Source organism: Struthio camelus, chromosome 36, assembly GCF_040807025.1.
Source record: "Struthio camelus isolate bStrCam1 chromosome 36, bStrCam1.hap1, whole genome shotgun sequence".
NCBI lineage: Eukaryota > Metazoa > Chordata > Aves > Struthioniformes > Struthionidae > Struthio > Struthio camelus.
In genome coordinates this window covers 197,025-213,963 of record NC_090977.1, presented here as the reverse complement: position 1 = coordinate 213,963, position 16,939 = coordinate 197,025, and the positions used below count along the sequence as shown (strand labels likewise).

The following is a 16,939-nucleotide window of genomic DNA, read 5'->3' as shown; positions in this document are numbered from 1 at the left end:
GAAGGAGAAGGAAAGGAGAAGGAAAGGAGAAGGAAGGAGAAGGAGGAAAAAGGATGAAAAAAGAAGGAAAAAAGAGAAAAGAAGATGAAAGAAGAAGGAAAGAGGAGGAAAGAAGGAGAAAGAAGGAGAACAGGAGAAGGAAAGAAGAAGGAAAGGAGAAGGAAAGGAGAAAGAAGGAGAAGGAGGAAAAAGGATGAAAAAAGAAGGAAAGAAGGAGAAAAGAGGATGAAAGAAGAAGGAAAGAGGAGGAAAGAAGGAGAAAGAAGAAGGAAAGGAGAAGGAAAGGAGAAGGAAAGGAGAAGGAAAGAAGAAGGAAAGGAGAAAGAAGGAGGAGGAGAAAAAAGGATGAAAAAAGAAGGAAAGAAGGAGAAAAGAGGATGAAAGAAGAAGGAAAGAGGAGGAAAGAAGAAGGAAAGAAGGAGAAAAGAGGAGAAAAGGAGAAAGAAGAAGGAAAGAGATAAAAGAAGGAGAAAAGAAGAGGAAAGAAGGAGACATGAAGAAGGAAAGGAGGAAATAAGACAAAAGCCCCCCGGGCGCCCGTCTCCCTCCGCGTTCATGCTGCCCCATCGAGGGGGGCAACACGGACCCTCCCGCAGGATGACGGCACCCAGCCTCCCCCGGGGCACCCAAAACCCCCCTGGGGGCACCGAAACCCTCCCTGGGGGCACCCCAATCCCGTCGGGACACCCCAAACCCCCCCGGGGCACCCCAAAACCCCCCCGGAGCACCCCACCTCCCCTGGAGCACCCCAGCCCCCCCCCCCGGGGAACCCAGAGCAGCCCCCTCCGGGGCACCGCAGCCCCCCCCGAGCCCCGACCCCCCCCCGCAGCCCCGGTACCTGCGGCGGGCGGAGAAGAGGGGCTGCCCCGGGGGCTGGGGGGGCTCCAGCCCGGCCCGGGCGCTCCGGCCCCGGGAGGCACTGCGGGCCCGCGACCGGCACCGGGGACCGAACCGGGGTGGGAGTCGGGACCGGGATCGGGGCCGGGATCGGGGCGCTCCGGGGTCCGGACAGGGGTGGGAATCGGGACCGGGATGGAAGCCGGGACCGGACGCTCCGAGACCGGGATCGGGATCGGGACCGGGATCGGGCGCTCCGGGATCGGGACCGGGACCGGGATCGGGACCGGGGAGGGGATCGGGGCCGGGATCGGGCGCTCCGGGATCGGGGCCGGGATCGGGGCCGGGATCGGGGACCGGGGCCGGGATCGGGCGCTCCGGGATCGGGATTGGGACCGGGGACCGGGAGCGGGGCCGGGAGCGGGAGCGGGTGCTCCGGGGCCGGGATCGGGATCGGGGACCGGGATCGGGATCGGGGCCGGGACCGGGGCTGGGACCGGGCGCTCCGGGACCCGGATCGGGATCGGGGACCGGGATCGGGATCGGGGCCGGGGCTGGGACCGGGCGCTCCGGGACCCGGATCGGGATCGGGGACCGGGATCAGGACCGGGGCCGGGACCGGGGCCGGGATCGGGGCGCTGCGCGGGGGCTGCCGGCTCCCCCCCCCCCGCCGCCGCCGCTGCCCAGCGCGGCCCCCGGCTCACAATGGAGGCGGCGGCCGGGCCTGACCCAGGAAGCTCAACCCCCGCCTCGCCGGGGGTGGGCGCAGCCCCCCCGGCCCGGCCCGACCCCCCCCCTCACCCCCGGGGCCGCCGGGCGCCAGCCGAACCCCCTCATTTCCCGGTTCCCCCCCCGACCCCCCCCCATTACAAAAATAAAGGGGTGAAAAAGAAGCCGAGCGGGAAACGGCGGCGGCGGCTCCCGCGGCCCCGGTTTGCTCGGGGGTCTCGCCGGGGTCTCGCCGGCGGCGTCAGGGCTAGCGGAGCGGCGGGGGGGCGACGGGGGGGGGCGTTTGCCCACCCGCTCCGCCGGCTCCCGGCGAGGCCTTCGCCCTCGACGCCGTTTCTCGCCCGCCTCGTTCGGCGGCCGGGGGTCCGGGGGTCGCCCCCCGCCATCCTGCCTGCCCCCCCCCCTTTCCCTCCCCTGCGAAACAAACCCACTGGGGAAACGCTGGGGGGGGGGGGTTGGACAAAGCCCCCGCGAGAGGCCCTGGCGGCCGCCGGGGAGGAAGAGGAGGAGGAGGACGGTGCGGACCGAGAACGGGAAGCGGCCAGGGCCGGGGTGGGGGAAAGGGGGCTGGAAAGCAAGGGCGAGCCCGCGCCAACGCCGGGGCAGCGGCCGCCGGCGGCTCGGGAAACGCCGGCCGGAATCGGGGGGATTCGGTAAAGCCAGAGACCGACCCCCCCCCCCACCCCGCCGCCCGCGGGGTCGGAGACCGGGGGCGACGAGTCTCGGAAACGGGCCGCCCGGGTGGCGGCGAGGAAGAGCGGGGCCCGAGGGAAGAGCCCGAGGCGCCGGGAAGCCCCCCGGCCCCGACGGCGAGTCCTGAGCCCCGGCGGCGCCGCCGCAGCCCCCGGCCCGCAGCGAGCCCACCTGCCCCGAATCGCCCGTCCTGCCCCAAACCCTGCGTCCCGGCCCCGAATCCCGCGTCCTGGCCCCGAATCCTGCGTCCCGGCCCCGAATCCCGCGTCCCGGCCCCGAATCCTGCGTCCCGGCCCCGAGTCCTGTGTCCTGGCCCCGAACCCTGCGTCCCGGCCCTGAATCCTGCGTCCCGGCCCCGAATCCCACGTCCCGGCCCTGAATCCCGCGTCCCGGCCCTGAATCCTGCATCCTGGCTCCAAACCTTGCGTCCTGGCCCCGAATCCTGCGTCCTCGCCCCAAACCCTGCGTCCTGGCCCCAAATCCCGTGTCCTGGCCCCAAACCCTGCGTCCTGGCCCCGAATCCTGCGTCCTGGCCCCGAATCCCGCGTCCCGGCCCCGAATCCCGCGTCCTGGCCCCGAATCCTGCGTCCCGGCCCCGAATCCCGCGTCCCGGCCCCGAGTCCTGTGTCCTGGCCCCGAATCCCACGTCCCGGCCCCGAATCCCGCGTCCTGGCCCCAAACCCTGCGTCCTGGCCCCGAATCCCGCGTCCCGGCCCCGAATCCCGCGTCCTGGCCCCGAATCCCGCGTCCTGGCCCCGAATCCCACGTCCTGGCCCCAAACCCTGCGTCCCGGCCCTGAATCCTGCATCCTGGCTCCAAACCTTGCGTCCTGGCCCCGAATCCTGCGTCCTCGCCCCAAACCCTGCATCCTGGCCCCAAATCCCGCGTCCTGGCCCCAAATCCCGCGTCCTGGCCCCAAACCCTGCGTCCTGGCCCCGAATCCTGCATCCTGGCCCCGAATCCCGCGTCCCGGCCCCAAATCCCGCGTCCTGGCCCCGAATCCTGTGTCCTGGCCCCGAATCCCGCGTTTCACCCCCCGGAGCACAACCCGGCTGGCGAGGGTCCAGCGGCGGCGGTGGCGGCAGCAAGAGCCACTCGGGGGCCGGGGGGGGGCGGGGGAGACGTGTTTCGGGGCGGGGGGACCCCCGGAGCCCACCGCAGCACCGCGGGGCCGGGGCCGGGACCGCCGCTGCCCCGCGAAGTTCAACCCCCGGCAGGGCCGAGCGGGGGGACACCGGGGGGGGGGGGCAGGGGACACAATGTACCCACTGGGGACACAATGTATCTGCAGGGGGCAGCTCAGGGGATACAATGTATCGGGGGGGTCTATAGGGGACCCAGAGCACCATGGGGGGGGGGCAGGGGGTCTATAGGGGACTCAGAGCACCACCGGGGGGGGGCAGAGGGTCATAGGGGACCCAGAGCACTGCCGGGGGGGAGCAGGGGGTCTATAGGGGACCCGGGGCACCACGAGGGGGGCAGGGGGTCTATAGGGGACCTGGGGCACTGCCGGGGGGGAGCAGGGGGTCTATAGGGGACCCGGGGCACCGCCGGGGGGGGGCAGGGGGTCTATAGGGGACCTGGGGCACTGCCGGGGGGGGGCAGGGGGTCTATAGGGGACCCGGGGCACCACCGGGGGGGGAACAGGGGGTAGTTCGGGGGGGCTCTGGGGGACACTGAGCCCCTCAGGGGACCCTGCAGGTCCCAGGCGACACCCAGCACCCGGGGGGGGGGGGAGACCCTCATCAGGCTCATGCCAGCGCTTTAATTAACCACCTAACGATGATCATAGTTTGGTTGGGGGGGGGGGGAGTCCCCGGACACCTGGGTCCCCTCTCGTCTCCCCCATCGCCTGTGACATCATCATCGCCGCCAGTGACATCATGGCTCCGCCGCCGGTGACATCATGACGCCGTGGGGGCCGGCCGGGTTTATTAAAAGCGAGGGGGGAATGCGGGGGGGGGGGGCAGGAGGGAAATTTGGCAAAATCCGGCCCTCCCCCAATAAATACGCGCTGCCACCCCCCCGGAGGGGGCGTGGCCTGCTCTGGCAGCCAATCGGCACCCCCAAAACCTGCCCCACCCCACCCCCAGCACAGCCCCACAGCACCCCCCAAACTGCGCCGGAGGGGCATCCTCTGCCGTGTCCCCCCCGCCGCGGTGGGGAGCGATGGGTCGGTCCGTGGGTCCCCCCATGGGGGGCTGGAGTGGGTCAGTCCGTGGGTCCTCGTGGAGTGGGTCGGTTCGTGGGTCCCCCCACGGGGGGCTGGAGTGGGTCGGTCCGTGGGTCCCCCCATGAGGGGCTGGAGTGGGTCGGTCCGTGGGTCTGTCCGTGGGTCCCCCCACGGGGGGCTGGAGTGGGTCGGTCCGTGGGTCCTCGTGGCGTGGGTCAGTCCGTGGGTCTGTCCATGGGACACCCCCGCCATGGGGTCTGACATGGGTTGGTCCGTTGGTCCCCCCCACGGGGGGTTGGAGTGGGTCAGTCCGTGGGTCCATCCATGGGTCCCTGCCCGGGGGGCTGGAGTGGGTCAGTCTGTGGGACACCCCCACTGTGGGGTCTGACATGGGTCGGTCCATTGGTCCTCCCCACGGGGGGCTGGAGTGGGTCAGTTGTGGATTGTCTCCCCCCTGGCTTGGGGTCTGCCATGGGTCGCTCCATGGTGCCTCTCCCCCCGTTTGGGCCAAGAGTGGTGCAGTCCACAGAGCCGGCCCCCCTGGATGTGGGTTGCAGTGGGTCAGTCCATAGCCCCCCCCAGGGGTCCGCAGTGGGTCGGTCCATGGGTCCCCCCACAGGGGTCTGGAGTGGGTCAGTCCAGATCGTCTCCCCCCCATGGGGTCTGCCGTGCGTCGCTCCATGCTCCCCCCATGGGGGCCTGCAGTGGGTCAGTCCATGCTCCCCCCATGGGGGCCTGCAGTGGGTCAGTCCGTGCTCCCCCACGGCCGTGCCGTAGGTCGCTCCATGCCCCTCTTCGGGGTCCCGCCTTGGGTCAGTCCATGTTCTCCATGGGGGTCCTACCACAGGTCGGTCCGTGCTCCCCCATGGCTGCGCCGTGGGTCAGTCTGTGCGCCCCGCAGGGGTCCCGCCGTGGGTCGGTCCGTGCTCCCGTGGCGGCGCCGTAGGTCGGTCCGTGCCCCCTAGCAGGGGTCCCGCCGTGGGTCAGTCCATGCCCCTCTATGGGTCCCGCCATGGGTCAGTCCCCGCTCCCTCTTCAGCTGCACCGTGCGTCAATCCATGACCCCCCGGGGGGGGGGGGTCCCGCCATGGGTCAGTCTGTGCTCCCCCATGGCCATGCCGTGGGTCAGTCAATGCCCCTCAGTGGGTCCCACCGTGGGTCGGTTCCCGCTCCCCCACGGCTGCGCTATGGGCAAGTCCGTGCCCTCCGCAGGGGTCCTGCCGTGGGTCGGTCCCTGCTCCCCCATGGCCACGCTGTGAGTCAGTCAATGCCCTTCGGGGGGGGGTCTTGCTGTGGGTCAGCCACTGGTCCCCCGTGCCGGTGCCATGGGTCAGTCCGTGCCCCCCACGGGGTTTCACTATGGGTCAGTCCGTGCCTCCCCACAGGGTCTCGTCATGGGTCAGTCTGTGCCCTCCGTGGGGTCTCACCATGGGTCAGTCCGTGCTTCCCCACGCTGGCGCCGTGGGTCAGTCCGTCCGTGCCTCCCGCGGGGTCTCACCATGGGTCAGTCCGTGCCCCCCATGGGGTCTGGCTGTGGGTCAGTCCATGTCCCCAATGAGGGGGGGGTGTCTCACCTCTGGTCGGTCCGTGCTTCCCCACGCCGGCGCCGTGGGTCAGTCCGTGCCCCCCCGCGGCATATGGCTGTGGGTCAGTCCATGTCCCCAATGGGGGGGGGGGGGAGTCTCACCTCTGGTCGGTCCGTGCTTCCCCACGCCGGCGCCGTGGGTCAGCCCGCGCCCCCCGCGGGGTCTGGCCGTGGGTCAGCCCGCGCCCCCCCCAGCCCGGACGGGCGCCGGGCCGGCCGGGGGTCAGTGGGGGCGGGCGGGGGGCGGCGGGGGGGGGCGCAGCTCGGCCGACAGGGCCTCGAAGGCCTCCAGCATGGCGGCCCGCACCCGCTCCGTCAGCGCCGGCACGTCGCCCGCCGCCAGCCCCCGCGTCGGCACCGGCGGCAGCACCTCGATCACGCACTGCCCTGGGGGGGGGCGGGGGGCGGGGGGGGGGGGACGGGTCGGCGGGCACCCCACGGCCGTGCCTCCTGCCCCCCGAAATGGGATTCCCCCCGCCGCGAACTGTGCAGACCCCCCCGTGTGCCCCCTAGACCCTCCCATGTCCCATATAGACTCCTATGTGACCCCCCCGGGTACCCTATGGATCCCCATGTGCCCCTCAGACCCCCCCAGGTGCCCCCTAGACCCCATGTGCCCCCCAGACCCCCCATGTCCCCTACAGACCCCCCATGTGCTCTATAGACCCTTATGTGCCCCCTAGACCCTCCCATGTCCCCTACAGACCCCTACGTGACCCCCCCTGACCCCCCTGGGTACCCTATGGATCCCCATGTGCCCCTTAGACCCCCCCCAGGTGCCCACTAAACCCCATGTGCCCCCTCAGACCCCCCCAGATGCTCCCTAGACCCCCCCATGTGTTCTCAGACCTCCCCAGGTGCGTCCGAGACACCCCCCAGGTGACCCCCAGACCCCCCCAGCTGCCCCCCAGACCCTCATGTGACCTCCTAGACCCCTCCACGTGCCCCCCCAAGTGCCCCCCCAAGCCCCATATACCCCATGTGCCCCCCAAGCCCCTTCATGCGCCCTCCACCCCCTCATGTGTCCCCAGACCCCCCACACGCCTGTAGACTCCTCTGTGTCCCCCAGACCCCCTATGAGTCCCCCAGACACCCCACGTGCCCCCAGATCCCTATAACATGTCTCCAGACCCCCTCATGTGCCCCCCAGACCCCCCCATGAGCCCCCCAACCCCCCCAGGTGCCCCCCCAGAGCCCCCCGGGCCCCTCACCGGCCGTGAACCTCCGCTCCCGCTTGCTGTAGAAGTGGTGGTAGGACGAGATGACGATGGGGACAACGGGGACCTGCGGGGGGGGGGGGAGGCAGGACGGGGGGGCGCGGAGAGGGGGGTGAGCGGGGCCGCCCGCGCCCCCCGGCCAGCCCCCCGCGCCCCCCGGCGGCCCCCCTACCTGGGCCTGCACGGCGAGGTGGAAGGCGCCCCGCTTGAAGGGCAGCATGGAGCCGCTGTGGTTGCGGGTGCCCTCGGGGAAGACCCACACCCGGATCTGCGGAGAGAGCGGGGGGCCGCCCCACGGCGAGGCCGGCTCAGCCCGTGTCACCCCACGGCGAGGCCGGGCTGCCCCACGGCAAGGCCGGCTCAGCCCGTGTCATCCCACGGCGAGGCCGGGCTGCCCCACGGCGAGGCTGGCTCAGCCAGGGCTGCCCCACGGCGAGGATGGGCTGCCCCACAGCGAGGCTGGCTCAGCCAGGGCTGCCCCACGGCAAGGCTGGCTCAGCCCATGTCACCCCACAGCGAGGCCGGCTCAGCCCGTGTCACCCTACGGCGAGGCCGGGCTGCCCCACGGCGAGGCCGGCTCAGCCAGGGCTGCCCCACGGTGAGGATGGGCTGCCCCACAGCGAGGCCGGGATGCCCCACAGCGAGGCCGGCTCAGCCAGGGCTGCCCCACGGTGAGGTTGGGCTGCCCCACAGCGAGGCCGGCTCAGCCCGTGTCACCCCACAGCAAGGCCGGGCTGCCCCACGGCGAGGCCGGCTCAGCCCAGGCCACCCCGCAGCGATATGGGGCCACCCCACGGCACCGCGCAGGCAGCCTGCAGCGAGCGGGGGGCTGCCCCACGGCGACTGAGCCAGAGCTGCCCCGCAGCCAGACAGGACCCCCCCGCCACCCCCCTGCCGCCAGACGGAGCCCCCCGGCGGCAGCGCCGGCCCCCCGCGCCCCCCGGCCCCGCTCACGTCCTGGCTGAGCATGGTGTGGGCGGCCTCGGCCATGACGCTGATGGCGTCGTCGGTCTTCTTGCGGTTGATGAAGATGATGCCGCCGAGCCAGCAGGCCAGCCCCACCGTGCCCATGTAGAGCAGCTCCCGCTTGGCGATGGGCACGCACCGGTCCGGCAGCACCTCCATCATGCCTGCGGGCACGGCGGTCAGCGCCGCGCCGCCGTGGGGCGGGCCGGGCTGCAGGCAGGCGACGGGGCCGCCGTGGGGCGGGCCGGGCCGTGGGGGAGCTGGGGGGTGGCCGTGGGGTGGGACACGCTGCAGGGAGGCGACGGGGTGGCCATGGGGCAGGACAACCTGTGGGGGAGCTGGGGGGTGGCCGTGGGGCAAGACGGGCTGCAGGGAGGCGACGGGGTGGCCATGGGGCAGGACAACCTGTGGGGGAGCTGGGGGGTGGCCGTGGGGCAAGACGGGCTGCAGGGAGGCGATGGGGTGGCCATGGGGCAGGATAACCCGTGGGGGAGCTGGGGGGTGGCCGTGGGGCAAGACGGGCTGCAGGGAGGCGATGGGGTGGCCATGGGGCAGGATAACCCGTGGGGGAGCTGGGGGGTGGCCGTGGGGTGGGACACGCTGCAGGGAGGCGATGGGGTGGCCATGGGGCAGGACAACCCGTGGGGGAGCTGGGGGGTGGCCGTGGGGTGGGACACGCTGCAGGGAGGTGACGGGGTGGCCATGGGGCAGGATAACCCGTGGGGGAGCTGGGGGGCGGCCGTGGGGTGGGACACGCTGCAGGGAGGCGACGGGGTGGCCATGGGGCAGGACAACCTGTGGGGGAGCTGGGGGGTGGCCGTGGGGCAAGACGGGCTGCAGGGAGGCGATGGGGTGGCCATGGGGCAGGACAACCTGTGGGGGAGCTGGGGGGTGGCCGTGGGGCAAGACGGGCTGCAGGGAGGCAACGGGGTGGCCATGGGGCAGGACAACCTGTGGGGGAGCTGGGGGGTGGCCGTGGGGTGGGACACGCTGCAGGGAGGCGACGGGGTGGCCATGGGGCAGGATAACCCGTGGGGGAGCTGGGGGTGGCCGTGGGGCAAGACGGGCTGCAGGGAGGCGACGGGGTGGCCATGGGGCAGGACAACCTGTGGGGGAGCTGGGGGGTGGCCGTGGGGCAAGACGGGCTGCAGGGAGGCAACGGGGTGGCCATGGGGCAGGACAACCCGTGGGGGAGCTGGGGGGCGGCCGTGGGGTGGGACACGCTGCAGGGAGGCGACGGGGTGGCTATGGGGCAGGACAACCCGTGGGGGAGCTGGGGGGCGGCCGTGGGGTGGGACACGCTGCAGGGAGGCGACGGGGTGGCCATGGGGCAGGACAACCCGTGGGGGAGCTGGGGGGCGGCCGTGGGGCAAGACGGGCTGCAGGGGGTGGCACAGTGCCCGTGGGGTGCAACAGACTTCAGGGAGGCGATGAGGGTGGCCGTGGGGCAGGACAGACCGTGGGGCAGGATGGGCTGCAGGGGGGCTGTGGGCACAGGGCGGCGCCGTGGGGCGGCCGTGGGGCAGGGCCGTACCCAGGAGGTCGAGGGAGCTCTGGTGGTTGCTGACGACGACGTAGGGGGACGGGGGGGACGGGGGACGCGGGGCAGGGCGGCGCCGTGGGGCGGCCGTGGGGCAGGGCCGTACCCAGGAGGTCGAGGGAGCTCTGGGGGTTGCTGACGACGACGTAGGGGGACGCGGGGCAGGGCGGCGCCGTGGGGCGGCCGTGGGGCAGGGCCGTACCCAGGAGGTCGAGGGAGCTCTGGGGGTTGCTGACGACGACGTAGGGGGACGGGGGGGACACGGGGCAGGGCGGCGCCGTGGGGCGGCGCCGTGGGGCGGCCGTGGGGCAGGGCCGTACCCAGGAGGTCGAGGGAGCTCTGGGGGTTGCTGACGACGACGTAGGGGGACGGGGGACGCGGGGCAGGGCGGCGCCGTGGGGCGGCGCCGTGGGGCGGCCGTGGGGCAGGGCCGTACCCAGGAGGTCGAGGGAGCTCTGGGGGTTGCTGACGACGACGTAGGGGGACGGGGGGGACAGGGGACGCGGGGCAGGGCGGCGCCGTGGGGCGGCCGTGGGGCAGGGCCGTACCCAGGAGGTCGAGGGAGCTCTGGGGGTTGCTGACGACGACGTAGGGGGACGGGGGGGACGGGGGGACGCGGGGCAGGGCGGCGCCGTGGGGCGGCGCCGTGGGGCGGCCGTGGGGCAGGGCCGTACCCAGGAGGTCGAGGGAGCTCTGGTGGTTGCTGACGACGACGTAGGGGGACGGGGGGGACGGGGGACGCGGGGCAGGGCGGCGCCGTGGGGCGGCGCCGTGGGGCGGCCGTGGGGCAGGGCCGTACCCAGGAGGTCGAGGGAGCTCTGGTGGTTGCTGACGACGACGTAGGGGGACGGGGGACGCGGGGCAGGGCGGCGCCGTGGGGCGGCCGTGGGGCAGGGCCGTACCCAGGAGGTCGAGGGAGCTCTGGGGGTTGCTGACGACGACGTAGGGGGACGGGGGGGACGGGGGACGCGGGGCAGGGCGGCGCCGTGGGGCGGCGCCGTGGGGCGGCCGTGGGGCAGGGCCGTACCCAGGAGGTCGAGGGAGCTCTGGGGGTTGCTGATGACGACGTAGGGGGACGGGGGACGCGGGGCAGGGCGGCGCCGTGGGGCGGCGCCGTGGGGCAGGGCCGTACCCAGGAGGTCGAGGGAGCTCTGGGGGTTGCTGACGACGACGTAGGGGGACGCGGGGCAGGGCGGCGCCGTGGGGCGGCGCCGTGGGGCGGCCGTGGGGCAGGGCCGTACCCAGGAAGTCGAGGGAGCTCTGGGGGTTGCTGACGACGACGTAGGGGGACGGGGGGGACGGGGGACGCGGGGCAGGGCGGCGCCGTGGGGCGGCGCCGTGGGGCGGCCGTGGGGCAGGGCCGTACCCAGGAGGTCGAGGGAGCTCTGGGGGTTGCTGACGACGACGTAGGGGGACGGGGGGGACGGGGGACGCGGGGCAGGGCGGCGCCGTGGGGCGGCGCCGTGGGGCGGCCGTGGGGCAGGGCCGTACCCAGGAGGTCGAGGGAGCTCTGGTGGTTGCTGACGACGACGTAGGGCTGCCGGGCCGGGAAGTGCTGGGCGCCGCGCACCGCCATGCGGATGCCGTACAGGTGCTTCACGTGCTGCATCAGGCTGCGGATGATCCTGGGGGACGGGGCGGCCCGCTGACCCGCGGCCCCCGCTGCCCCCCGGCGTCCACGCGGCCGGGGAGCCACACACCAGGGCTCGCCCCGGCCCCCCGACTCCTGCCCCCACGTCCCCACGGCACCCTGTGTCCCCGTGTCCCCGTTCCCCCGCGTCCCCAGGGTCCCCAATATCCCCCTGCCCCTGTCCCCACATCCCCAGGGTCCCCGTTCCCCCGCGTCCCCAGGGTCCCCAATATCCCCCTGCCCCTGTCCCCGCATCCCCAGGGTCCCCAATATCCCCCTGTCTCTGTCCCCGCATCCCCAGGGTCCCCAATATCCCCCTGCCCCTGTCCCCACATCCCCAGGGTCCCCAATATCCCCGTCCCTGTCCCCACATCCCCAGGGGCCCCGTTCCCCCGTGTCCCCAGGGTCCCCAATATCCCCCTGCCCCTGTCCCCACATCCCCAGGGTCCCCGTTCCCCCATGTCCCCAGGGTCCCCAATATCCCCCTGTCTCTGTCCCCGCATCCCCAGGATCCCCAATATCCCTCTGCCCCTGTCCCCACATCCCCAGGGTCCCCAATATCCCCGTCCCTGTCCCCACATCCCCAGGGTCTCCGTTCCCCCGCGTCCCCAGGGTCCCCAATATCCCCCTGCCCCTGTCCCCACGTCCCCAGGGTCCCCGTTCCCCCATGTCCCCAGGGTCCCCAATATCCCCCTGTCTCTGTCCTCACATCCCCAGGGTCCCCAATATCCCCATCCCTGTCCCCACATCCCCAGGGTCCCCAATATCCCCATCCCTGTCCCCACATCCCCAGGGGCCCCGTTCCCCCGTGTCCCCAGGGTCCCCAATATCCCCCTGTCTCTGTCCTCACATCCCCAGGGTCCCCAATATCCCCCTGCCCCTGTCCCCACATCCCCAGGGTCTCCGTTCCCCCGCGTCCCCAGGGTCCCCAATATCCCCCTGCCCCTGTCCCCACATCCCCAGGGTCCCCATGTCCCTGTTCCCCCACGTCCCCAACATCCTCCTGTCCCCGTCCCCACATCCCCCCTCATCCTCACTGTCCCCGATATCCCATCTCCACTGTGCCCCAGTGTCCCAAATCCCATCTCCAGTCTCCCCGTTACCCCATCCCCACCTCTCCACTGCCCCCAATACCCCCCCACGTCCCCAACGTCCCGCGTGTCCCCCAACGCGGTCCCCGCGGCCCCGTACTTCGTGTTCTCGACGTTGCGGCCCCGCAGGGCGCACAGCGGGATGGCCCAGCCCCGCGGCCCCGTCCCCAACGTGCCCCCACGTCCCCAACGCGGCCCCGTACTTCATGTTCTCGACGTTGCGGCCCCGCAGGGCGCACAGCGGGATGGCCCAGCCCCGCGGCCCCGTCCCCAACGTGCCCCCACGTCCCCAACGTGCCCCCACGTCCCCAACGCGGCCCCGTACTTCATGTTCTCGACGTTGCGGCCCCGCAGGGCGCACAGCGGGATGGCCACCACGGCCAGCAGCAGGATCCAGCCGTTGTAGAAGCCCATCTTGCAGAAGTAGCGGAAGGAGCCGCTGCACTCGTACAGCACCGGCAGCAGCACCAGCGCCAGCGCCAGCGCCGCCTGCCCCACCGTCACCTCCATGGCGCCTGCGGGCACGGGCGTCAGCCGCCCCAAAACCCACCGCTGTCGCCCAAAATCCCAGCTATCGCCCCCAACACCCACCGCCACCACCCCAAAACCCGCCGCTGTCGCCCAAAATCCCAGCTATCGCCCCCAACACCCACCGCCACCACCCCAAAACCCACCGCTGTCGCCCAAAATCCCAGCTATCGCCCCCAACACCCACCGCCACCACCCCAAAACCCACCGCTGTCACCCAAAATCCCAGCTATCGCTCCCAACACCCACCGCCACCACCCCAAAACCCACCGCTGTCGCCCAAAATCCCAGCTATTGCCCCCAACACCCACCGCCACCACCCCAAAACCCACTGCTGTCGCCCAAAATCCCAGCTATCGCCCCCAACACCCACCGCCACCACCCCAAAACCTGCTGCTGTCGCCCAAAATCCCAGCTATCACCCCCAAAACCCACCGCTGTCACCCAAAATCCCAGCTATCGCCCCCAACACCCACCGCCACCACCCCAAAACCCACCGCTGTCGCCCAAAATCCCAGCTATCGCCCCCAACACCCACCGCCACCACCCCAAAACCCGCCGCTGTCGCCCAAAATCCCAGCTATCGCCCCCAACACCCACCGCCACCACCCCAAGACCCACCGCTGTCGCCCAAAATCCCAGCTATCGCCCCCAACACCCACCGCCACCACCCCAAAACCCACCGCTGTTGCCCAAAATCCCAGCTATCGCCCCCAACACCCACCGCCACCACCCCAAAACCCACCGCTGTCGCCCAAAATCCCAGCTATCACCCCCAAAACCCACCGCTGTCACCCAAAATCCCAGCTATCGCCCCCAACACCCACCGCCACCACCCCAAAACCCACCGCTGTTGCCCAAAATCCCAGCTATCGCCCCCAACACCCACCGCCACCACCCCAAAACCTGCTGCTGTCGCCCAAAATCCCAGCTATCACCCCCAAAACCCACCGCTGTCACCCAAAATCCCAGCTATCGCCCCCAACACCCACCGCCACCACCCCAAAACCCACCGCTGTTGCCCAAAATCCCAGCTATCGCCCCCAACACCCACCGCCACCACCCCAAAACCTGCTGCTGTCGCCCAAAATCCCAGCTATCGCCCCCAACACCCACCACCACCACCCCAAAACCCACCGCTGTCGCCCAAAATCCCAGCTATCGCCCCCAACACCCACCGCCACCACCCCAAAACCCACCGCTGTCGCCCAAAATCCCAGCTATCGCCCCCAACACCCACCGCCACCACCCCAAAACCCGCCGCTGTCACCCAAAATCCCAGCTATTGCCCCCAACACCCACCGCCACCACCCCAAAACCCGCCGCTGTCGCCCAAAATCCCAGCTATCGCCCCCAACACCCACCGCCACCACCCCAAAACCTGCTGCTGTCGCCCAAAATCCCAGCTATCACCCCCAACACCCACCGCTGTCACCCAAAATCCCAGCTATCGCCCCCAACACCCACCGCCACCACCCCAAAACCCACCGCTGTTGCCCAAAATCCCAGCTATCGCCCCCAACACCCACCGCCACCACCCCAAAACCCACCGCTGTCGCCCAAAATCCCAGCTATCACCCCCAAAACCCACCGCTGTCACCCAAAATCCCAGCTATTGCCCCCAACACCCACCGCCACCACCCCAAAACCCGCTGCGCCTCCCAAAATCCCAGCTACCGCCCCCAAAGCCCACCGCTGGCACCCCAAAACACCCCATCTCCACCCAAAATCCCAGCCATCGTCACCCCAAAACCTGTCACTGCCACCTCAAATCCCAGTCACTGTCCCCAAAACACCCCGCTGCCACCCAAAATCCCGGCCTCCACCACCCAACACCCGCCGCCGCAACCCAACACAGACCCAAAATCCCCACCGCGACTCCCAAACGATCCCAAAATCCCCCAGTAGGACCCTGAAACCTCTGTCTGGACCCCAAAACGCCCTGCCGGGACCCAGAAACCCCCCAGCAGGACCCCAAAACCCATCCTGACCTCGAGATCCTCCTCCGGGACCCCCCAAAAACCCACCAGGATCGGAAGAGCTCACTAGGACCCCAACTCCCCCCCAAACCCCAAAATCCCCTGCCAGGACCCCCCACAACCCCCCCCCGTCACCCTCATTATTCCCCCCATTATACCCATTATCACCCCATTATCCCCCCACTCCGGGGCTCACAACCACCCATTACCCCCCCCCGAGCCCCACAACCCCCCGGTATCCCCCCCGTTACCCCCCCCAGGGCCCCACAACCCCCCCGGTATCCCCCCCGTTACCCCCCCAGGGCCCCACAACCCCCCCGGTATCCCCCCCGTTACTCCCCCCAGGGCCCCACAACCCCCCGTTATCCCCCCCGTTTTCCCCCCACCGAGGGCCCCACAACCCCCCGTTATCCCCCCCGTTTTCCCCCCCCCGAGGGCCCCACCACCCCCCCGGTATCCCCCCCCGTTACTCCCCCCAGGGCCCCACAACCCCCCGTTATCCCCCCCGTTTTCCCCCCACCGAGGGCCCCACAACCCCCCGTTATCCCCCCCGTTTTCCCCCCACCGAGGGCCCCACAACCCCCCCGGTATCCCCCCCCGTTACTCCCCCCAGGGCCCCACAACCCCCCCGGTATCCCCCCCGTTTTCCCCCCCACCCAGGGCCCCACAACCCCCCGGTATCCCCCCCGTTTTCCCCCCACCGAGGGCCCCACAACCCCCCGGTATCCCCCCCGTTACCCCCCCAGGGCCCCACAACCCCCCGGTATCCCCCCCCGAGGGCCCCACAACCCCCCGGTATCCCCCCCGTTATCCCCCCCCAGGGCCCCACAACCCCCCCGTTATCCCCCCTGGTATCCCCCCCCCGAGGGCCCCACAACCCCCCGTTATCCCCCCCCGGGCCCCACAACCCCCCCGTTATCCCCCCTGGTATCCCCCCCCCGAGGGCCCCACAACCCCCCGTTACCCCCCCCAGGGCCCCACAACCCCCCGGTATCCCCCCTGGTATCCCCCCCCCGAGGGCCCCACAACCCCCCCGGTATCCCCCCCCAGGGCCCCACAACCCCCCGGTATCCCCCCCGTTACCCCCCGAGGGCCCCACAACCCCCCGGTATCCCCCCCGTTACCCCCCGAGGGCCCCACAACCCCCCGTTATCCCCCCCGTTACCCCCCCCAGGGCCCCACAACCCCCCGTTATCCCCCCCGTTACCCCCCCCAGGGCCCCACAACCCCCCGTTATCCCCCCCCGTTACCCCCCGCCCCCGCCGGCCGGTGACCTGCGGCGCTGCCGGCGGCGGCCGCGGCTCCGGCGGGGTCTATGGGCCGCGGGCCGGGCCGGGCCGGGCCATGCCGGGCCGGGCGGGGCGGCGGCGGAGGCGGCGCTGGGCCCTTCCCGGCGGCGGTAGCGGCGGAAGCGGCGGCTTGACGGGCAGCTGAACCCGCCAATGGGTGACGCCGCAGCCCGCCCCCTGAGTCCCGCCCCCTTCGCCCGCCCCGCGCCGTTCCCATAGCAACCCGGCCCGGCGGCGGCGCGGGGCGGTTCCCCAAGGCCCCGCCGCGTCGCCCGGGAAACGTCCCGCCGCCATCTTGTCCCCTCCCCGCTCCCCGGTTGGGTTCCCCCGCGGGGAACCGGGCGCCACCACGGAAAGGGCGCGAGGGAGCCCGCGCCCTGATTGGGTGGCGCGACTGTCCGTCAAGCGCGGCTCGGCCAGTCGGCGGCGCCGGCGCGCAGGTTGGCAGGGGCGTGGCTTCGTAGCGGCCCGCCCCTTGGAGACCCTGACAGCCTGGCCAATCATACGCGGGGTTTGTGAGTGACAGCTCTCTTCACCAATAGAAAGCGGCTGCGCCGCCCGCCTTCTGCGGAGGTGGGGTTTCCCAGACACTAACCAATAGCCGAGCATAAAATTTGATTGGCGGATAGGACACCCAATAGCAAAGCGAGGCGGAGGCGACGCCCTCCCGGCGGGCAGGACC

General features: G+C 71.5%; 1 protein-coding gene across 3 annotated transcripts; it reads right to left on the bottom strand.

Annotated features, from left to right (window-relative positions):
- Window positions 1–4,157: 4,157 nt before the first annotated feature.
- On the bottom strand, window positions 4,158–16,324 carry AGPAT1 (1-acylglycerol-3-phosphate O-acyltransferase 1). Of its 3 annotated transcripts, XM_068923976.1 has the most exons (9): window positions 16,243–16,324; window positions 12,787–12,976; window positions 11,232–11,365; window positions 8,189–8,364; window positions 7,407–7,502; window positions 7,229–7,301; window positions 6,120–6,404; window positions 5,860–5,963; window positions 4,158–5,393 (listed from the first exon to the last, which is right to left on the bottom strand). In XM_068923976.1, exons 2-7 carry the CDS (start codon window positions 12,969–12,971, stop codon window positions 6,241–6,243), a joined length of 828 nt encoding a protein of 275 aa, XP_068780077.1. In that variant the 5' UTR covers window positions 12,972–12,976; window positions 16,243–16,324; the 3' UTR covers window positions 4,158–5,393; window positions 5,860–5,963; window positions 6,120–6,240. The 3 variants fall into 3 exon arrangements, with proteins under 3 accessions (XP_068780077.1, XP_068780075.1, XP_068780076.1); XM_068923974.1 differs by having other exon boundaries at window positions 4,158–5,963; XM_068923975.1 differs by lacking the exon at window positions 16,243–16,324 and having other exon boundaries at window positions 4,158–5,963; window positions 12,787–13,045.
- Between the last annotated feature and the right edge of the window lie 615 nt (window positions 16,325–16,939).